Source organism: Acanthochromis polyacanthus, chromosome 1 (genome assembly GCF_021347895.1).
Source record: "Acanthochromis polyacanthus isolate Apoly-LR-REF ecotype Palm Island chromosome 1, KAUST_Apoly_ChrSc, whole genome shotgun sequence".
Taxonomy (NCBI): Eukaryota; Metazoa; Chordata; class Actinopteri; family Pomacentridae; genus Acanthochromis; species Acanthochromis polyacanthus.
In genome coordinates, this window is record NC_067113.1 from 22,096,107 (window position 1) to 22,118,959 (window position 22,853).

Genomic DNA, 22,853 nt, shown 5'->3' on the forward strand with positions numbered 1-22,853 from the left:
AATATTCACCAAGAAACTGCATATTTCATGGGTTTCAACTGGATTTTTTTGTAACAGCTGTGGAATTATGCTCAGTCATGTACATAAAGCTTGAAATCTTTTGAGAAAGCTGTTGTTCCTGCTGCAAAGCTCTCCAAAAAGGTTTTTAATTAGGAGTAAATTATGTGCCAGCTAACAGCCAAGACAGCAGGAATGTTTTTGTCATCCAGACTCTAGAATTGTAACAAAGCCTTTCTGTCATATTAGAAGTTACTCGACTGTTGCATTTTGTTTGCAGTGCAAGCATTTCAAATGATCGATCTTCTTCGCTAAAATAAGTTTTGAGTGTTCTTTCAGCCTAACAGCCACCGTGCATGCATTTCTGTCTTGTCATACATTTGTAAAGCTGTTTCAAGTGCCACATCCTGTATGGTTTACGTCAGTCTGTGGTCTTCCTCATCTCTATTTGAATTGCAGCGTTGTTGCTTTAATGGTACACGAGCGCCACCAAGCTGTTGATATTTGTTTCCCAATGTCTGCCCTTTCCCATTTTACTCTCTGTGGGTTTGTTATCACTGCAGTATAAATCGTGCATCTATATGGATGCGGCACAAGCATGCCTAGGAGTAGAGAGAACTCCAAAATGCCCTTTGCGCAAGATAACTAAAGTTATAATGTAGTGAATCAAAAAAAGTTGAATTTTGTTGATTATTTAATTTACAAAAAAAGGAGAAAAAATAGGAATTAACATTTACAGGTTTTTTTCAAGTGCCTGCAGGTTTTACCAATAGTGGGAATAATGGTGTCGGCTTTAGATATTCTACTTTTCCCCCCCATACTTGTCTCCTACCTGTAATGTGTAAACACAAGCTTTTCAGCCAAATCCTGAAATTTTTTTCACATGAATGTTGGTCACAGATGAGTCAATCATGGCTTCCCAGTTTCACTGAGAATTTTTTTTTTTTCAAATATTTTTTTCAAAGTCAGGTTACTGCAAACTGTTTGTTTGTGACATTTTTTTAATGAGACATGAACAAAGTGGGTTTTTTTTTTATTAAAAAGACAGAACTGCACTTGTGATTAGCCTATGGACTGACTGTCGGAAATTTGCTAACCTGATGATCCCCTCTGTTTTTACAGTTTGTGGCTTTGGTAAATATGGTCATTTGAACATTTTCTTTTTAAAGATAACACACCTTTCAAACCCTCCGGCAGGCTCTGATGTTCACATGTTCTGAGTAATATTTTTCCCCATGATAACACTGATTAGAGCAGAGCGAGGCTTGCCACAGATAAAGTGACATTTACAGGCATGTTTTGATTAGTGAAAGGTCACACCCTCTGAGAGCTCCTTATTATTCTAACATTTCACATGATATCCTTCCAGCATTCTCTTGGATGAGGAGGGACATATCAAACTCACAGGTGAGTCGCCTATTCCTTCCTACACATCCTAACTTCTCAATCGGACATAAACACTCTTCCCTCTCCTCCACCTCATTGACCTTCATTACTCACAGGAGGGTGACAGCCTTATCTTGCAGACTCCAGATGCCTGCATATGGGTCTATGTATGTTCCCTGAGTTAATTATTATACTTTATCTTATCGTCATCAATGATTACCACCATTTATTTACCCTGGGGCCTGCTGCAAATGAACCACAAGTGACCTGAGGAGATTTTAGACAGGCAATATTTAAGCCAGTGTGATTAAGCTTCATGCTGACAAAGATTAAGTGCCACAAAATGACTTTCATGATAAAGTGACTTCTTTTGTTTTTGTTTCTTTTTGCTGCAGAATTAATGTTCATTTTCATCACATCAAACATTGCTTTATGTCTTTTTCCAGATTTTGGCTTGTGTAAAGAGGCCATCGATCATGAGAAGAAAGCTTATTCCTTCTGTGGTACTGTGGAGTACATGGCACCAGAGGTCGTCAACAGACAGGGACACACCCACAGCGCCGACTGGTGGTCATTTGGGGTACTAATGGTAAGGAGTGGGAAGATCTATGTTGGGTTGTTTTCAAGCCAACACTTAATAATCTTCTTCATTAATGTATTCAGGAGTAAAGATTAGATTTGTATGTTTTCTTTCCTAGTTTGAGATGCTGACAGGATCGCTGCCGTTTCAAGGGAAGGACCGCAAAGAGACTATGAATCTGATCCTGAAGTGAGTGCCATCTGGGTGCAACAACAGTTCAACCATGAAGCCTATTGTCACACACTAGAGCTGCTCAAAATGCCTCACCCAGTGTCTGCTGTCATAATTAAAGCTGTGCGCCGTCTGTCTCTCGCTGCAGGGCGCGTCTAGGAATGCCTCAGTTTCTAAGTGCAGAGGCCCAATCTCTTCTCAGGGCTTTGTTCAAGAGGAATCCTGCCAACAGACTGGGTCAGTGTCTGACATGACTTTCACAGCCGACAATGTCTATCTAATATAGTTTCATTTCTGTTTGGGATCGGTTCTGCTAAATGTTGATGTTTTGCCTTGCAGGATCTGGTGCTGATGGTGCAGAAGAGATTAAGCGGCACGGTTTCTTCTCCACCATTGACTGGAATGTGAGGACATTGAATTATGCTCACAGTAAAAAGAAATGAAGAATGCAATTTTTAGTGCAGCTGTCACATATGGTGTTCAAAACTATACAGTGCGAGTAAAGGCCTTTTATTGCTTTAGAAACTCTTCCGAAGAGAAGTGAAGCCTCCATTCAGACCAGCGGTAGCACGTCCGGATGACACCTTCTACTTTGATTCTGAGTTCACTTCCCGCACACCTAAAGGTCAGACATCAAGGTTACAAGTTCACCTGATATTGCTCTAATTGTTGATTTCATGTCTGATTTTCCTTGCTGAAAGCATTGTAGCAGTAGTGTTTCCCTGTAAGCTTAAAAACGAATCAATACAGGGCATCGTTAACTTAAAGGAGCCACAGCGGTGATTACAGCAACATTAAGGTGCAATAAAGCTTGATGAGAGAAATGCTCATAAATAATCCATGCATTTCATAGGGTTTTATTGCAATGGCTTCTTTGAACATGCACTACCGAGGCACAGATATCCATTTTTTCCCGTGCTTGACTTTCATTATTATCTTGCAGATTCCCCAGGTGTGCCGCCCAGTGCCGGAGCTCACCAGCTCTTCAGAGGCTTCAGCTTCGTTGCGTCGACTATGTTGGATGAGGAAGGTTTAGTGCAGCCAGTGCAGCCTCCACCACACCCAGTGGTCCAGGTCAGCTGTTAGTGTTTCTTGGAGCATGTTTATTATTGATTCAGAAAGAGGAGCAGAGCAACAGAGGACACAAATTTCACTGGGAGGAAGATAATTTAGGGGAAGTGACTTTTTAAACAAAGTGTTCTTACAAATTTGCAAAATATGCTTTGCATTCAATATATTTCGTGATTTTCTTGCAATTTCAATGTTGAAGTCATCATTAAATGTAGAATACAGATGATTTACAGCTGAGCAACAGCTTCTAACAGTTGGTTCAGCACACATCAGTAGCAATTTAAGTCAGTTCAGGGTACTCACTGATGATGATATGAAAGAGGAGAGCAAAAAAAGGCAGTTTGAGTATGTAAGGTGTATGTGAGGCAGACAGGAACAAGAACAGAATAAAATGACTTAAAAGAGGTACATGGCTTCAGATCCTATTTCATGCCAGGCGGAAGCAGTAATTACCTGCTCGTGGCAGATTGAGAGGGACAGTTAGACAGAGAGAAAAGAGTGTTTCTCGAAATAGATTCTGCTCCTTCCTGAAAAACCATCAACAGCCGTCTGCCTCATCTGCTCTGTCAGTCTGTCGCACCTCTGCCGCGCTTCAAATTTCAACTCTTCCTCCGCAGCAATTGCACGGGAAGAACCTGCTGTTCAGCGATGGCTACGTACTGAAGGAAGACATCGGCATGGGCTCTTTCTCTGTCTGTAAGCGGTGTGTCCACAAAGCCACCAACACTGAATACGCTGTCAAGGTATGAGCATACACACACATACGGTGCACATCCAAAAGTGCAGCAAAACCCGGCAAATTGCATATTTTTTAGCAGTGGTTCAATAATATTTTGATACTACAGCTATAGTATGCAGGAATCTGGGAAAAGAAAGGAAAATCTCAAAAAACAGCGAATAAGAAAAAGTTGAATTTAAAAATACAACCCCTCCCACCAGACAAGCATGGGCCTTTTTTCACACACGCAACATAAGCTTGATTATAAAGCTATTTAATGAACTATTTGCAACATTAAACACAGCCAGTCATTCCCTGCTTGAATGGTAAATCTACCTACACGGTCAAACCAGCCACTCCAACAAATATTTCAGGAAAATGAGGGTAGCAACTTACAGTACCTGTTCAGGAGAATAGTGTCTCATGCTCATACCCTCTCCTGACATTGGCACATATTTTAATAAGTTTGCTTTCTACAAATTGCTTTGCAGTGTGAGCAGATGTTGCCAGTGCTGGAACTTTTCCGGCAGGATGTACTGCCAATGAATCAGGCTTTCCACCATATGAACAGATGTACATGTGCATCTGTATTTATAGGTGCCAACAAATTTCCTTTCCTACCTGAGCTTTAAGAAAAAAGCAAATTTGATTTAATGTTTTAAAAACTAAATGAGAACCTGTACTAATTACGCCCACATTTCTGAGTTGTAGATGTAATTGTAAAGAATAAAGTAGTTTTTTCTGGCCAATCTTGAACAAAATCTTAAAACTTGAGCTAAATGTCGTCTGGTGTATTTTTTTTGTGATCGACAGATGATTGACAAGACCAGCACAGACCCGTCTGAGGAGATTGAGATTCTGCTCAGATACGGACAGCACCCCAACATCATTACACTGAAGGATGTAAGTCAAATACACTCACCTCTATCAAACTGTTATTTGCCTTGGGTATTAAGTGGAATAAGCATTGCTGAAGGAGATACAGTAATATGTGTTTCTGTGTCAGGTGTATGACAACAGTAAGCAGGTGTTCCTGGTGACGGAGCTGATGCGTGGAGGAGAGCTGCTGGATCGGATCCTCAAGCAGAAGTTCTTTCGGAGAGAGAGGCCAGCGCTGTGCTTCACACCATCACCAAGACTGTGGAGTACCTCCACTCGCAGGGGGTGGGGACAACTAGCACATATAAAACACAGTCTGCTAGGTCACTTAGATGTGCCTTTTTTATTGAGCTTAAATATTCTTTATATTGACTTTATAGGTGACAATTGATTCATTGCACATCCAGTTTCTGACTGAAATAACTGTTGTCTAATGGCTCATCATTCATAGTTGTTTTAAGTAATTTGCTGATGTTATTAAGCAGTATTGAAAAAAAATCTGGGAAAAAATGAACAACCCAAAATATAATGCAAGGCAAAACTCTAATAATAAAACATTTTTGTTATATACTTGGAGGTGCATACAGTATTTGCTAAATACTGTACAGAGATCACAACTTAGGCTTACAATCTGTGTGAAATTAGTTTAAGCCAATCTGCACCTTTAGGAAATAATATTGAATTAGCCTTATGATTATCTTATATATTGTATTGTTCCGTTGTTCCAGGTGGTGCACAGAGACCTGAAGCCCAGCAACATTCTCTACGTTGATGAATCAGGGAATCCTGAGTCGATCAGAATCTGTGATTTTGGCTTCGCTAAGCAGCTGCGTGCCAACAACGGCCTGCTGATGACTCCGTGCTACACTGCTAACTTCGTAGCTCCTGAGGTGAGCAAGTCACGTGTAGTGGGTGACGATGCTGTCTAAATCAAGGTTTCATTAAATTAAAATCATATATTTTTCTCTTTCACTCTGTTGTAGGTGTTGAAGCGCCAGGGCTATGATGAGGGATGTGACATCTGGAGTCTGGGGGTCTTACTGTACACCATGCTGGCAGGGTGAATAGCAAAACTCAAATTCCTCATTTGAAAGCATTTTTTTTATTTCTTGATTCTCCTTGTCTTTAATCTGTTGTCTGTCTACCTCCTGTCTTCTTCGACCAGTTTCACTCCATTTGCCAACGGACCTGAGGACACCCCAAATGAGATCCTGAACAGGATAGGCAACGGTCACTTCAGTCTGACTGGAGGCAACTGGGACACTGTGTCTGATGCTGCCAAGGTAGAGCTGAAGATCCGTCTGATGATCACTGATGATTGTGATCTCTTTCTGTTACATTATCAGTTTCATATTTTATTTGGCTTCTTCTAGGATCTTGTGTCCAAGATGCTTCATGTGGACCCCCATCAGAGACTGACCGCTAAGCAGGTTCTCAAACACCCCTGGATTGTCCAGAGAGACAAGCTACCTAACAGCCAGCTCCCACACCAGGACCCCAAATTGGTGAAGGTAAAACAACTGAATCTGTTCTCTAAATATCATTGTTAGCATTTTACAGATAGCTGTATTTGAGTAAAGTATGGATTCAGTTCAGATAAATGCAAGTGAATTAAAAAATTGATTACACCCCCTCTGCATAAGTAATAATATGTAAATTAAGGAGGAATGTTTCCAACGCCTTGTTGAAAGTATGCCACGAGGAATTAAGGCAGTTCTGAAGGTGAAAGGGGGTCCAACCTCTTACTAGCAAGGTGTACCTAACAAAGTGGCCAGTGAGTGTATATTACAGTGAAAAATGAACCCACAGTGAGTAAAGATGTGACAGGAACAAAAAACACTACAGAAAAAGGCTTGGGGTTCAGAGGTTTAAGTAGCAAATGTTGCATTTTTTTTATTATTTCAAATAACTTTTTAGACTGTCACTTTGCTGTCCAGCCAACAAAGACACAGCTGCTGTTGAGTGTAGTGCATGATTATCTATAACTTTCAGCTGACTGCCATCATATTTTAAGATCCATGTCTTCAATATTTGAGCTACAATCATCATGCTACTGTTTCCACACAGGGTGCCATGGCAGCCACCTACTCTGCCCTGAAGAACTCCCAACCCACTCCAGAGCTCAAACCCATTGAGAGCTCCTTCTTAGCTCAGAGGCGTGTCAAGAAGCTTCCCTCAACCTCTCTGTAGAGACTCAAAACAGCCAATCAGCTCACTGAAGTCTGATCAGAACCACACCTCTCGGCTCCAAACCACCCAGTCAGCTTGCTCGAGGACTTGACCGTCCACCCGCCGATACCAGCCAAGGAACACTGACTGTGGTCCTGCCCCCATCGTGTGACGTTAGTAGTCCTGCTCTTGCTATCATCCTCTTTGTGTGGACTCATCAGCTGCTGTTAGCCAATCTCCTTGGACTAGCGAATAAAAAATAAAAAAAAAAATCCTGAAGATGGATGGGGGCGACAAGAGCAACAAAAAAAAAAGAAGAAAAAAATGGGTGTAGGTTTTTGGCAGATGTATTAGTGCCGTGTGAGTGTATGTGTGAGTGTATGTGTGAGCGTGTTCGTGCATGACCTGCCACAGAGTCGATGCAGTCATGTTTTTGATAGTGACAATGAAAGATTTTCCTCTCCTCGTCATTGCTGTTATCGGTTGTCATTCTTGCTGCACGCTAGTTCGTCTGCCTGTTCCGTTGTCTGTCCTCCTGTTCTTTTGTAGAGTTGATGAGCTTTATATTACCAGTTGTGCTGACAAATCAACCTGTGCCGACAGCACAGGCCCACAGTACTGTCCAACTGCTGTTAAATGTTTTTCAGAGAGCATTGTTAATATGAATATTAAACATTTCTGCCATGAATGCCTCTTTGGCTTTGGTACAGCCAGAATACGCGGATTTTGGGAAATGTCAAATGCTAATGTTTTTGGTTGATGTCAATCTATGCTTGTATTTTGTTTTATGGAGAGCGTGCAGGTGTGTATGTGTGTGTGTATGTGTGTGTGTGTGTGAGAGAGAGAGCGTGGGCGTGTGTGTCAGTTGCATGACTTGCAGTGTGTGTCTGTAATGTCTTGCGGGATGCTGCAGAGTCATGTGCATGGTCCGGTGACGTGATGATGTCATGTGGCTTCCTCGTTTCACTCCTCTCCCTTTTTCTCTGCTTGGTCAACCTGCTGGCAACCATTTGAGATGTCTATTATTTTTATTACTACAAAAACTAGTAAACATAGGTGGCTTTCTGTGAAAGAAAATCTGCCCAAGGAACAATGTGGCATGTTAAAATTCGATATTTGCTTTGTTTTTTCTTGTCTCAGTTTTTTTTTTTTTTGGTTCACTGTGTTTCTTGGATAATGCATATTGAATGATGTTTTCTGTGTTGGCTGCTTTCGTTGTTGATTGTTTCTGTTCTATTTCTTTTCTTTTTTGTCCAAAGAAAGTGATGATTTAAAATAGTGAAAGACATGCTGAGCAAACCACAGACTGTGGACTTTATGCCGTACAGGTCTCTTCTTCTGTAGGGCTGACTGTTGTCTGAATGGAATTAAGCACTCAAACGCAGCTTCTCTTCTCCCTTAAAATCTCTGTCAAATCACTGGTTGGTAATATCACACAGGTCTGCCCTCATTGTGGAGTACCTTTTTCCATTCATGATATTTGAATTCCATAGATTCTCTTTATTATATGACTTGTTTACATTTTATTGACACTGAATTTGAGACCTCTGAAAGAAGGGTAAATGTGTCTCATTGTAAGTCGCTTCATAGGGTAGGTCCTGCTTTCAGCTCAGTGCCTAGGCCTACAGGTGAGGCAGAATGTCTTGCAGGGAAAACACGTGAATAAAAGAAAAACAAAACGACCCGAAGATACTGTACATGTGTGGAAGGAAAGACCTGAGTGGCTGAATAATCTATGAACCAGCTGTCTTACCTCAAAAAGGGATCAAAGTTATATTCTAATTCTTCTTGTTTGGTGGCAAAACTCTCCCTCCTTTGACTAAATTTATGGTAAGGTGTTATTGTATGATAAAGATAAAGATTTTTATATCTTACAATATTAAAAATTGAGTTGCTATGACAAACTGTCTGCCTTGTCCTTTATTTGTACCTTTAAACGGATGATCTTGCACTTCAATTGCGAGGTCATCTCTGGGTTTAAAAGTTACACATTTAGAAGTTTTTTTTTTCCAAGAAAAATACCTTCCTATATTAAAATGGCTTAGATGTAACTGTACACTGTTGCATTCTTTCAAATGCACAGATCAATGAAATCCATACTGATCTCTACACCATGTCCCAAAAGTTCGCTCTCCCCAGAAAAACAAAGCTCAAAGACTGCATATGCAATACGAGAAAAGCACTCTGCCAAGGCTGCTTAGTTCACTAAAACGTCATAGTTTAGACATACTACACTGTCATTTTTGGTCACATTTTGGTTGACATACAAAATTGATGTTTTTGTGACATTTGAGACGACATACAAAACTATGACTTTTTTTCTCATCTTGGACAACAACATGACATTTTTGGTCACATTTTGGACGGCATACTAAACTGTGACGTTTTTGTCATTTTTTGGATGACATACTATACTCAGATGTTTTTGTGACATTTTGGACGACATACTAAACTATGACATTTTTTGGTCACATTTTGGACGACATACTAAACTATTACGTTTTTGGTCACATTTTGGACGGCATACTAAACTATGACGTTTTTGGTCACATTTTGGACGGCATACTAAACTATGACGTTTTTGGTCACATTTTGGACGACATACTAAACTATGAAGGTTTTGGTCACATTTTGGACGACATATTAAACTATGACGTTTTTGTCATTTTTTGGACGACATAATAAACTATGATGTTTTTGTCACACTTTGGATGACATACTAAACTACGACGTTTTTTCCACATTTTGGACAACATACTAAACTATGACGTTTTTGTCACATTTTGGACGACACATTAAACTATGACGTTTTTGTCACATTTTGGACGACATACTAAACTATGACGTTTCAGTTACATTTTGGACAACATACCAAACTATGACTCAGAGAGGACAGACCTCTGCCAAGGATATTGACATTCCCATGGAACATTGTATTCACATACATTTATGTACGATTCAGAAATTGAAGTATTGTATTGTATTTTCATGGATACATAAGACATATATTTTCGTGAACAATTTTATTCCATTCTTAATTAATCAACAGGGAGAGAGGAAACTCACGCAGTAAAGGATCATGAGCCAGAATTGAACCTGCGTCTCTGACACAGTTCTGTTCACAAATCGCCTACTTAAGCAGTTGAGCTACCTGGACACCTTGTTCCAATTTGTTGGACGACATACTAACCTATGATGTTTTTGTCATACTTTGGACCACATACTAAACCACATACTAAAAATTCAAAGTGATCCTTCCTCTTACCATAGTCTACATCCCCTGAAAATTTCATCTGAATCTTCCCAGGCATTTTTGAGTTATCTTGCTAACAGGCAGACAGACAGAGGGACGGACAGATGGACACACGGGCACACAAGCACCGGGTGTCACATAACCTCCTTGGCGAAGGTAACTATGACGTTTTTGGTAACATTTTGGATGACATACTAATACTAAACCAGGATGTTTTTGTGACATTTTGGACGACATACTAAAATATGACGTTTTTGGTCACATTTTGGACGACATACTAAACTATGAAGGTTTTGGTCAAATTTTGGACGACATACTAAACTATGACGTTTTTGGTCACATTTTGGATGACATACTAAACTATGACATTTTTGTGACATTTTGGATGACATACTAAACTATGAAGATTTTGGTCACATTTTGGACGACATACTAAACCATGACATTTTTGTCACATTTTGGACGACATACTAAACTATGAAGTTTTTTGTCACATTTTGGACGACATACTAAACCATGACATTTTTGTGACATTTTGGACGACATACTAAACTATGAAGTTTTTTGTCACATTTTGGACGACATACTAAATTATGACGTTTTTGGTCACATTTTGGACGGCATACTAAACTATGACGTTTTTGGTCACATTTTGGACGGCATACTAAACTATGACGTTTTTGTCACCTTTTGGACGATACACTAAACTATGACATTTTTGTCACATTTTGGACGACATACTAAACTATGAAGTTTTTTGTCACATTTTGGATGACATACTAAATTATGACGTTTTTGGTCATATTTTGGACGGCATACTAAACTATGACATTTTTGTGACATTTTGGACGACATACTAAATTATGACTATTTTGGTCACATTTTGGACGGCATACTAAACTATGACGTTTTGTCATTTTTTGGACGACATCCTAAACTACGACGTTTTTTCCACATTTTGGACGACATACTAAACCATTACGTTTTTGGTCACATTTTGGACGACACACTAAACTATGACGTTTTTGTCACATTTTGGACGACATACTAAACTATGACGTTTTTTCCTCTCATTTTGGACAACATACTAAACGATGACGTTTTTGGTCACATTTTGGACGACATACTAAACTATGACATTTCAGTTACATTTTGGACAACATACCAAACTATGACTCAGAGAGGACAGACCTCCGCCAAGGATATTGACATTCCCATGGAACATTGTATTCACATACATTTATGTACGATTTAGAAATTGAAGTATTGTATTTTCATGGATACATAAGACATATATTTTCATGAACAATTTTATTCCATTCTTAATTAATCAACAGGGAGAGAGAAAACTCACGCAGTAAAGGATCATGAGCCAGAATTGAACCTGCGTCTCTGACACAGTTCTGTTCACAAATCGCCTACTTAAGCAGTTGAGCTACCTGGACACCTTGCTCCAATTTGTTGGACGACATACTAACCTATGATGTTTTTGTCATACTTTGGACCACATACTAAACCACATACTAAAAAATTCAAAGTGATCCTTCCTCTTACCATAGTCTACATCCCCTGAAAATTTCATCTGAATCTTCCCAGGCATTTTTGAGTTATCTTGCTAACAGGCAGACAGACAGAGGGACGGACAGATGGACACACGGACACACAAGCACCGGGTGTCACATAACCTCCTTGGCAAAGGTAACTATGACGTTTTTGGTAACATTTTGGATGACATACTAAACCAAGATGTTTTTGTTCACATTTTGGATGACATACTAAACTATGACGTTTTTTCCTCTCATTTTGGACAACATACTAAACGATGACCTTTTTGGTCACATTTTGGACGGCATACTAAACTATGACGTTTTTGGTCACATTTTGGACGACATACTAAACTATGACGTTTTTGTCACCTTTTGGACGATACACTAAACTATGACATTTTTGTCACATTTTGGACGACATACTAAACTATGAAGTTTTTTGTCACATTTTGGACGACATACTAAATTATGACGTTTTTGGTCATATTTTGGACGGCATACTAAACTATGACATTTTTGTGACATTTTGGACGACATACTAAATTATGACTATTTTGGTCACATTTTGGACGGCATACTAAACTATGACGTTTTTGTCATTTTTTGGACGACATCCTAAACTACGACGTTTTTTCCACATTTTGGACGACATACTAAACCATTACGTTTTTGGTCACATTTTGGACGACACACTAAACTATGACGTTTTTGTCACATTTTGGATGACATACTAAACTATGACGTTTTTTCCTCTCATTTTGGACAACATACTAAACGATGACGTTTTTGGTCACATTTTGGACGACATACTAAACTATGACATTTCAGTTACATTTTGGACAACATACCAAACTATGACTCAGAGAGGACAGACCTCCGCCAAGGATATTGACATTCCCATGGAACATTGTATTCACATACATTTATGTACGATTCAGAAATTGAAGTATTGTATTTTCATGGATACATAAGACATATATTTTCATGAACAATTTTATTCCATTCTTAATTAATCAACAGGGAGAGAGGAAACTCACGCATTAAAGGATCATGAGCCAGAATTGAACCTGCGTCTCTGACACAGTTCTGTTCACAAATCGCCTACTTAAGCAGTTGAGCTACCTGGACACCTTGCTCCAATTTGTTGGACGACATACTAACCTATGATGTTTTTGTCATACTTTGGACCACATACTAAACCACATACTAAAAAATTCAAAGTGATCCTTCCTCTTACCATAGTCTACATCCCCTGAAAATTTCATCTGAATCTTCCCAGGCATTTTTGAGTTATCTTGCTAACAGGCAGACAGACAGAGGGACGGACAGATGGACACACGGACACACAAGCACCGGGTGTCACATAATCTCCTTGGCGAAGGTAACTATGACGTTTTTGGTAACATTTTGGATGACATACTAATACTAAACCAAGATGTTTTTGTGACATTTTGGACGACATACTAAAATATGACGTTTTTGGTCACATTTTGGACGACATACTAAACTATGAAGGTTTTGGTCACATTTTGGACGACATATTAAACTATGACGTTTTTGGTCACATTTTGGATGACATACTAAACTATGACATTTTTGTGACATTTTGGATGACATACTAAACTATGAAGATTTTGGTCACATTTTGGACGACATACTAAACCATGACATTTTTGTGACATTTTGGACGACATATTAAACTATGAAGTTTTTTGTCACATTTTGGACGACATACTAAACCATGACATTTTTGTGACATTTTGGACGACATACTAAACTATGAAGTTTTTTGTCACATTTTGGACGACATACTAAACCATGACATTTTTGTGACATTTTGGACGACATACTAAACTATGAAGTTTTTTGTCACATTTTGGACGACATACTAAATTATGACGTTTTTGGTCACATTTTGGACGGCATACTAAACTATGACGTTTTTGGTCACATTTTGGATGGCATACTAAACTATGACGTTTTTGGTCACATTTTGGACGACATACTAAACTATGACGTTTTTGTCACCTTTTGAACAATACACTAAACTATGACATTTTTGTCACATTTTGGACGACATACTAAACTATGAAGTTTTTTGTCACATTTTGGACGACATACTAAATTATGACGTTTTTGGTCATATTTTGGACGGCATACTAAACTATGACATTTTTGTGACATTTTGGACGACATACTAAATTATGACTATTTTGGTCACATTTTGGACGGCATACTAAACTATGACGTTTTTGTCATTTTTTGGACGACATCCTAAACTACGACGTTTTTTCCACATTTTGGACGACATACTAAACCATTACGTTTTTGGTCACATTTTGGACGACACACTAAACTATGACGTTTTTGTCACATTTTGGACGACATACTAAACTATGACGTTTTTTCCTCTCATTTTGGACAACATACTAAACGATGACGTTTTTGGTCACATTTTGGATGACATACTAAACTATGATGTTTTTGTGACATTTTCGACGACATACTAAACCATGACGTTTTTGATAACATGTTGGACAACATACCAAACTATGACTCAGAGAGGACAGACCTCTGCCAAGGATATTGACATTCCCATGGAACATTGTATTCACATACATTTATGTACGATTCAGAAATTGAAGTATTGTATTGTATTTTCATGGATACATAAGACATATAATTTCATGAACAATTTTATTCCATTCTTAATTAATCAACAGGGAGAGAGGAAACTCACGCAGTAAAGGATCATGAGCCAGAATTGAACCTGCATATCTGACACAGTTCTGTTCACGAATCGCCTACTTAAGCAGTTGAGCTACCTGGACACCTTGCTCCAATTTGTTGGACGACATACTAACCTATGATGTTTTTGTCATACTTTGGACCACATACTAAACCACATACTAAAAAATTCAAAGTGATCCTTCCTCTTACCATAGTCTACATCCCCTGAAAATTTCATCTGAATCTTCCCAGGCATTTTTGAGTTATCTTGCTAACAGGCAGACAGACAGAGGGACGGACAGATGGACACACGGACACACAAGCACCGGGTGTCACATAACCTCCTTGGCGAAGGTAACTATGACGTTTTTGGTAACATTTTGGATGACATACTAAACCAAGATGTTTTTGTTCACATTTTGGATGACATACTAAACTATGATGTTTTTGTGACATTTTCGACGACATACTAAACCATGACGTTTTTGATAACATGTTGGACAACATACTAAACTATGAAGTTTTTGGTCACATTTTGGACGACATACTAAACCATGACATTTTTGTGACATTTTGGACAACATACCAAACTATGACTCAGAGAGGACAGACCTCCGCCAAGGATATTGACATTCCCATGGAACATTGTATTCACATACATTTATGTACGATTCAGAAATTGAAGTATTGTATTTTCATGGATACATAAGACATATATTTTCATGAACAATTTTATTCCATTCTTAATTAATCAACAGGGAGAGAGGAAACTCACGCAGTAAAGGATCATGAGCCAGAATTGAACCTGCGTCTCTGACACAGTTCTGTTCACGAATCGCCTACTTAAGCAGTTGAGCTACCTGGACACCTTGCTCCAATTTGTTGGACGACATACTAACCTATGATGTTTTTGTCATACTTTGGACCACATACTAAACCACATACTAAAAAATTCAAAGTGATCCTTCCTCTTACCATAGTCTACATCCCCTGAAAATTTCATCTGAATCTTCCCAGGCATTTTTGAGTTATCTTGCTAACAGGCAGACAGACAGAGGGACGGACAGATGGACACACGGACACACAAGCACCGGGTGTCACATAACCTCCTTGGCGAAGGTAACTATGACGTTTTTGGTAACATTTTGGATGACATACTAAACCAAGATGTTTTTGTTCACATTTTGGATGACATACTAAACTATGATGTTTTTGTGACATTTTCGACGACATACTAAACCATGACGTTTTTGATAACATGTTGGACAACATACTAAACTATGAAGTTTTTGGTCACATTTTGGATGACATACTAAACTTAGATGTTTTTGTGACATTTTGGACGACATACTAAACTATGACGTTTTTGGTCACATTTTGGATGACATACTAAACTATGACGTTTTTGGTCACATTTTGGACGGCATACTAAACTATGACGTTTGATTATGTATTACGTTATGACCACTTCTCTGTCCACCCTCTCTCTCTCTCTCTGCCCATTCTAACTCCATCTGGTGAATTTCGGCTTCAGTATATTTGGGTTCATCAAGATATCCCCTTGGCTGAATGCTGAAGTCAATATATTCATCGTCACTGTCGTAGTCAGACATGTTGTTGTTAACTTTACGAGCAGTAAACAAAGTGAAACCTATGCGGCTGCCAGCTGGAGGCAGCGCGGAGTGATATGAAGGGAGAGAAAATAGTGCCAAGCATTTACAAGGTCTGACTTTTTCGTGGACAACGGTTTTGTAATTCAAATATATCACTCTTTCGAACACATATTGGTTTGAGAAGAAAACGCTTTATTTTCTTGACCCCAGCAAACTGGCCGGACTACTTTCGTCTGGACCAAAACCGGACTGGATCTGTGCTCACCGGACGCTGTCAGGGGTAAGTCTGTGTGAATGCACAACACTGCTGACGGGGATGCCATACAGATTCATGTCAAAAATCCCTAACTATCCCTTTAACATCAATGAACGACACTGAAGTTTAATCTCTACATAAATGAGACTAAATCTGGATGTGCTGCTCTGTCATTAACTCTTAAGTTTAGGGACAGTTCAGATCAGACTTGAGAAGGAGCTTATTTGGAACAAACATCTCAGACTTTGAGCTTCAGCACCTCTTGCATGATATTTCAACAACATGCAACTCAACAGATCCAGAAGTTGGCGAGAGCTTGCTTTAGCTGAGCCACAGAACATGTGGGACGCTAACCTAGCAAACATTTCAGACTTTTCTCTGTGAATTCTGAGAAATAATTTACTATTTAATGACAGAGCTACACATCTGAACTCAGTCTCATTAAAACAGACTCTAATTCAGTGTCATCCATCCATATTAAAGTGCAGTTACCCAAAATGTTTGTTGCATGAGCTCCAACAAAACCTGTCCAGGTAGAAGGCCACTTTGACAAACAGGAAGTGGAAGATTCCAAGCAGATTTATAGAAGGAGGAACCGGACTGTACTAAGTGTGGTCGAGTATAGAGGGGTGTTTTGTGGGTTTTTAGGGCTGATAGTGATTATTAGTGAGACATTTGGAGGAGATATTCAATTGCAGTAAATGAAAGTATTTAAAATCTTGGAGTTAAACTTAGAAGAACACAAACTAACAGAAAATTTTGTTGATACATTTTTGTTTTGTTTACAGATGTTAAGTTAAATGAATTTTATTCGTGACGTATAACCAATCAAATCACTCCAGAAGACAGACTGACCACAGGTAGATAAAGGTTCAGAGCCAAAGTAGTGCCATTTTTAAATTGATTTATTACCGTAAGTCAGTAAAAACTAAAATACTGATAATCAGTAAATCAGTCAGCCCACAATTAATACAATTCTACAATGTATGTCTCTTTACTTTGACTTGCTATTTGTACAATATACCATGTATATGATTTTTTGAACCAAAGGGTATACTATGATGTTTTCTCAGAGACTTACTCTGCTACTCTGTTCTGGCGCTGGGCCACTGCTCTCCTCCTCTGGTGTTTTCTGGATTGTACTCAGCTCCATGCCTTTGTCCACCCTGCCTCCGTTGACTCGTCCCGCCTGCCATCTCTGGAGCTGAAGCTGGATTGGATCAGACGAAAGTACAGCCCAATCACGATGCCAGCTGCCACTCAAAAGGCTCCTTCATCTGGCGGCACTTCTTCTGAGGGGAAGCTGAGCTTCAGCAGAACTTTGGAGCTGTGTTCCAGTGGTTGGTGGATGTGTGGGGAGACAGAGAGGGACCTTTGAATTCTTCAGAAAGGAAAACAGGGAACCCATTGGTAGTTTTAGTTTAGGGTGCTACTGCGGTGTGTTTTGGAGTTTAAAGAGGTGAACAGGAAGAGGTTTTTTTTCGTATTTATTATCTTTTACTTTGTTCCTGGTTGAAATGCCCATCAATGTCAACGTGAAGTTCACTTTTAGTTCTGTTGATTTATTTTTATTTTACTAACACTCATTTGCTTTTAACCCCCTCACAGGTTGTGTTGTTGTAAACTTACTCTTTCAAATAAATACTCATCTAACCCTCTAGAAACCAGCATTTGGACTGTTTTTGTGTTGCTCCTCACCTATTTAGGATATTATAATCTAGATTTTTCTCTGTTTTGTTTTTTGATGGGATTACCACAGCCCTGACCGTGAACATCGTTGACACCCACCTGAGGCAGACGCTGCCTAAGATCTCGAGGCTGCTTGGTCGTGGTCTTTCTGCTCCAGAACATCTTCATAAACTACGTCTTCTTCTGAAGAGGCCCTCAGATGCTGCAATCTCTGGTTCCAACGAACCGGTTCATCAGTGCAATGATGAGTGGCTGTGCTCCCTGCACAGCCGGCGTGAGTTTCTAATTAGCACAGCATATAAGACCAACTCCCCTCATGACTCACTGCCGGTTCATTGCTCCATGCTCCACCATCCATGCCACACCGCTCCCTGTCTCAATCTCCTCTTGGACTATTTACCTGTTTCCCGGCCCTCGCCACATCTCTCCATCTGTTCAGCCCGCTCGGACAATCTGTGTGTCTCCCTAACCCTGTAATTTAGTTTTTTTTATGTCCAGTTTAACTCGGCCTGTGGCTCCGCCCTTAGGTTAGTTCAGTTTAGTTTAGTTTTATTTTCCTTCCCCGTTGTTTCCCACCTGCTTCCTTGTTTAAGAATTTGTCTGTTTCTTTCTATTAAATCCTTATTAATCTTACCCACCTGCTTGTGCCTGCTGCTTGGGTTCGCACACCATTCCGTGACACTGATAGATCATTTTTTTATATTAAAATAGTTGCACTTCCTTTGTATATTTGGTTGTTTCTTATGTTGCTGCTGTTTCATTGCAATTATATTTTAATAATATCACTCTAAATACAGATAACTGAAAAGAAGAAAACTGGCTCTGAAATACTCAATGAACTGATACATCATCTTGTGTTAAACTGAATAAGAATTCTTTAAACATAAAATGTAACTGACTGAGCTGTATTAATTAAATTGAGATTTCAAATTAAAAGAAACATAACATTTATTGAAAGATTTCAGTCAATTAAACCTTAAATTCATGTACCTAAGAAAACCATCCTTAAATGGCTTACCTTAAAATGAGCAACATTTTTTAAAAATATAGGTGTAAAGTAAAAGTTTCACACTAAAGATGAGTCACTGATGAACATTTAATGGCACTAAATTATTATGAGGAAACAGATATCCATTTCTAATATTTGTATCAATATGTTTATGTCTATAAATTATATTAAATATATGAAGTCCATCTGCATTTATACATCATATTGATGTTTAAATAACGGGGACTGCAGCCCACGTTCAGTCAAGTTAGCGGAATTACGGATAAACAACGCTTCCAGAGATCTCTGACAAAATAAAAGCCGTGGTTTGTTTGACGGAAAAAGTACATGATTTCAAAACTGTGACTTTGAAAATTCAAATCAAACCCTAATAACATGTTAGCTAGCTGCTCCACTTGCCCTGGATGTTTTTGTTCTCATCTTTTTCAAGCCCAAACGAAAAATTCATCCATATTCTGGCTACATTACCGACAACAGCATCCATGTAGTGACCGGAAGTGCTAATGAGGTCTGCTCTGGCATGGATTATTACCGTCACACATGTAGCTTTGAAAATAAATCTAGAAGACACCGAGCTGTTGGATTTTACATAAATATTTCTAAATCGTTCCATATAGTTGGGGTATCAAGATAGATGTTTAGAGGAAAAACACTGGATTGGTGCCTCCTTGCTGTGCAGCTTATCTAACCTCAGGCTCCTGTCTTCTTTTGGGCCTACGGCCTAGTGTCCTTCCTCAGATGGGCACTGGAGGGAGGTAAAGTGCAAGTTTCTTTTTATGCACATCAATCTTGGCCCCTCTACTTAAATGCATTTCTGACAAAGCACTCAAGACTAATGCTGTTGTCTCTTCTTTACTGTACATCAGACAATTACGTCGCCTTTGTGTGTAAAAACATACAGACTTTTTAAGTCTTAAATTAACAGCTATTGACAATCTGTGCCTTTTACTAAAATGCACTGAGTAGGGTTGGTGTTCATCCACCATCAGTTGCAGTCATGTTAAATATGTTGATTTATATTCAGACTGCTTACAAAATCTGTATGTAAATGACATTCTTCTTCACTGCCTCTCCATCTGTCTTCCTTTGCCTGTAGCATTTTACTTGTCATGTTGTTCCATCTCATCCTCTTTCTCATGCTTTGCCACTGTAACACCACCAGGAATTGCAGCAGAGTCTATTTTGCTATAAGTGTGAACTCATAGTATCACCATATACCTCTACCTGCTGTTACCTGCCTCGATGCGACTGCAGCACTCACTTACATAACGCACACAAAGGAACTGTAGCTTATACTGTGGGGGTGCAGGTCAGCTGCAGTCTTCTGAGAAAAATTATGCCGAGAAGATGTACACCATCATATCTGAGATAAATGCACTTATTCTTACACAGATACACATGCATGCTTTGACATGTTCCCACTGGGTTCTGTTCTTCGTACTTTGACGTCATTGTGCCAGTAATTCACACTGAAATGAATGACTTCCTGCTCTTACACACTCACAAACACAGACTGACTGACTCAGCCTTCAACAGTAGAAAGAGGCAACTGATATTGATTACAGCACAGTGGAAAACCAGCATCATCACCATCATCGGTCTCCTATCTCGGAAGAGAAGAAAGTGGTGCAGTTTTTATCTGGGTCCTGTCTCCTCGGTTTACTGCAGCTGTCAGCTGGAGCAGCTCTGCTCAAATGCTGAATTTTCTTGGGTTTTCACAACAGTGGGAGTGTGCGTGGGTGTATGAGAGAGTGGAGCCTTGTCTGAACTGTAAAAAGGACACTGTCTAGGGCTGCATATTTTAGTAACAAGTCTTATCGATTGTGCTGCTTTTTGTTCTGGCTGCTGTGACTTACGGTTGTGATGTGTTGCCTATAGAATCACTCCAGGTTCTGTTAGATTGCTTTTAAAGCTCAATATTGACACTTCATCTCGCCATTGCTCTCTACAGCAGACTGTCCCGGGTAATATATCATTTTTATACTAACAAAGTAATCACGTTTTATTCATTCTTACCCACACAAACACATAAACAGAGGCTGCACAATTCCTACAGGGGGAACACAGTTAGTGTACCTGTCATCCAGTGGCCAGATGCATGTGGTATTTTATATATTGTATATAATGCAGATGCCAATGACTGCAGCAGCTATGCAATTTACCCACCATTGACCAACAATACTGCTGCTATGGAGTCCCAGGAGTGACAAATGCTGCAGTTAAACACAAAACAACTAACATACAAACTGGTGATTTAAACATTTTTGTTCCTATATAGCCATGAGCAAAGTTTTCTTTTTTCCTCATAGCAATTCTCATGTCCTCGTGATTTAAGACATAGATACTTCTAAAATATCTCAACAATATCTCTGTGACATATCACTGATCAAATAGAGTGTCATATAATGTATAATTTTCAAGTGATCTCTTTTTCTTCTCCTTAAAATTAGGAGATTGGCGCGTAATACCTTCTCAATTTCATTTAAATGTCATTGGATGAGAGTTGCCTTTTAGTGGTTTTTACAGCTTCTGCGACTGTAATAAATTCATGTGACTCACAGCATAATCATTTTCTTCTTCTCGCAGATTTTGCGTAAAACAAACATTCAGATTTATTTGGTAGCACATACTGAAGTACATGTGCCGCAGCTGTTTCTCCATCCTCTGCTGGTCAGACTTTATTTATTCAAACCGGATTGTGTAATCGTTTCAGTCTAATACTGTTGAGTACCCTGCTACACACAACTCTGATCTTTGAGACAAACAGCTGAGAGAAACCCAAAATACTCAGTCATTTCAACCCAGGACAGATCGGTTAGTGAGAAGGCACACAGATGCTCCCACTCCTCCTCATGTGCACACGCAAAATACGAACACACCACACAGATTAAAGTAATCTGGAACAGAGGATGCCGTATGGGAGATTGAGAACAGACTTTCATCACAATTTTACTCATAATGGGGGAGGAGAGAGATTGGTGGAGTCGGGGTAAGAGATAATTGTATTTTGCAAGGATTTGGCACTTAAACGCAATTAATTCTGCACACTCAGTGAAAGGGCAACTTGACTTGTGTGTGTGTGGGTGTCTGCTGTGTACTCGTGACTGAAGGAAAATAGTTTGACTTTGTCACAGAGGAGTTTTTTGTTTAAGTGTTTGCATGCAGGCTAAGTCTTTACTGCTCAAGGAGTTTCCCAGTGATGATGGCAATCTGTGTGTGCAGCACTGTAAGCATCACATGGGATTAGCTTAGAGTCAGTAGTTTTTAACTGGGGGATGTTGCGCAACTAATACAGTCTTCCAAAAATGGGAATTAAGTTAAAAAAAAAAAAGCTGAGGGAAACTGTGCAGCACATGTAAGTACCACGTAATATTCCATGTGCTTAGTGTAGAATTGTGCAAATTTACAGTTGATTTCAGTGCATCACAGCGATTTATTCATTTTTTAAAATATGTATATATATATATATATATATATATATATATATATATATATATATATATATATATATATATATTGTGCCTTTGCCCGTATCCTCTTTCTTACTGTAATTCTTTTGCAAAGACCTTTCTTACTTCTGGTTCTTTGGAAGGCAGGATAACGACCTCAAAATCATCTTCAGGTTTTTTTTTTAATGCTTTCTGTAAGCACCTAAAGTCCAGTCTTCTCTCTCTCTCTTCCTTTTGCTTCCCTGTCTTAGTAATTTTCTGCATTTCTCCCTCTTCTCTCCAGAGATCAGTAAAGCTAAAAGCGGAAACAGAGCAGTCGGTGCTACTGCTAATGCA

General features: G+C 39.1%; 1 protein-coding gene across 1 annotated transcript in view; it reads left to right on the top strand.

Moving 5' to 3' along the window:
* Positions 1–8,875, top strand: part of rps6ka1 (ribosomal protein S6 kinase a, polypeptide 1) — a 51,936-nt gene extending 43,061 nt beyond the window's left edge. Inside the window, 16 exon segments of the mRNA XM_022196680.2 lie at positions 1,367–1,404; positions 1,830–1,972; positions 2,082–2,152; positions 2,283–2,371; positions 2,474–2,538; positions 2,657–2,759; positions 3,078–3,208; positions 3,823–3,948; positions 4,737–4,826; positions 4,930–5,017; positions 5,020–5,087; positions 5,531–5,692; positions 5,786–5,862; positions 5,968–6,085; positions 6,176–6,313; positions 6,870–8,875. Coding sequence (XP_022052372.2) covers positions 1,367–1,404; positions 1,830–1,972; positions 2,082–2,152; positions 2,283–2,371; positions 2,474–2,538; positions 2,657–2,759; positions 3,078–3,208; positions 3,823–3,948; positions 4,737–4,826; positions 4,930–5,017; positions 5,020–5,087; positions 5,531–5,692; positions 5,786–5,862; positions 5,968–6,085; positions 6,176–6,313; positions 6,870–6,992 — 1,630 coding nt within the window. The 3' untranslated portion in view covers positions 6,993–8,875.
* The last annotated feature ends 13,978 nt before the right edge of the window (positions 8,876–22,853 follow it).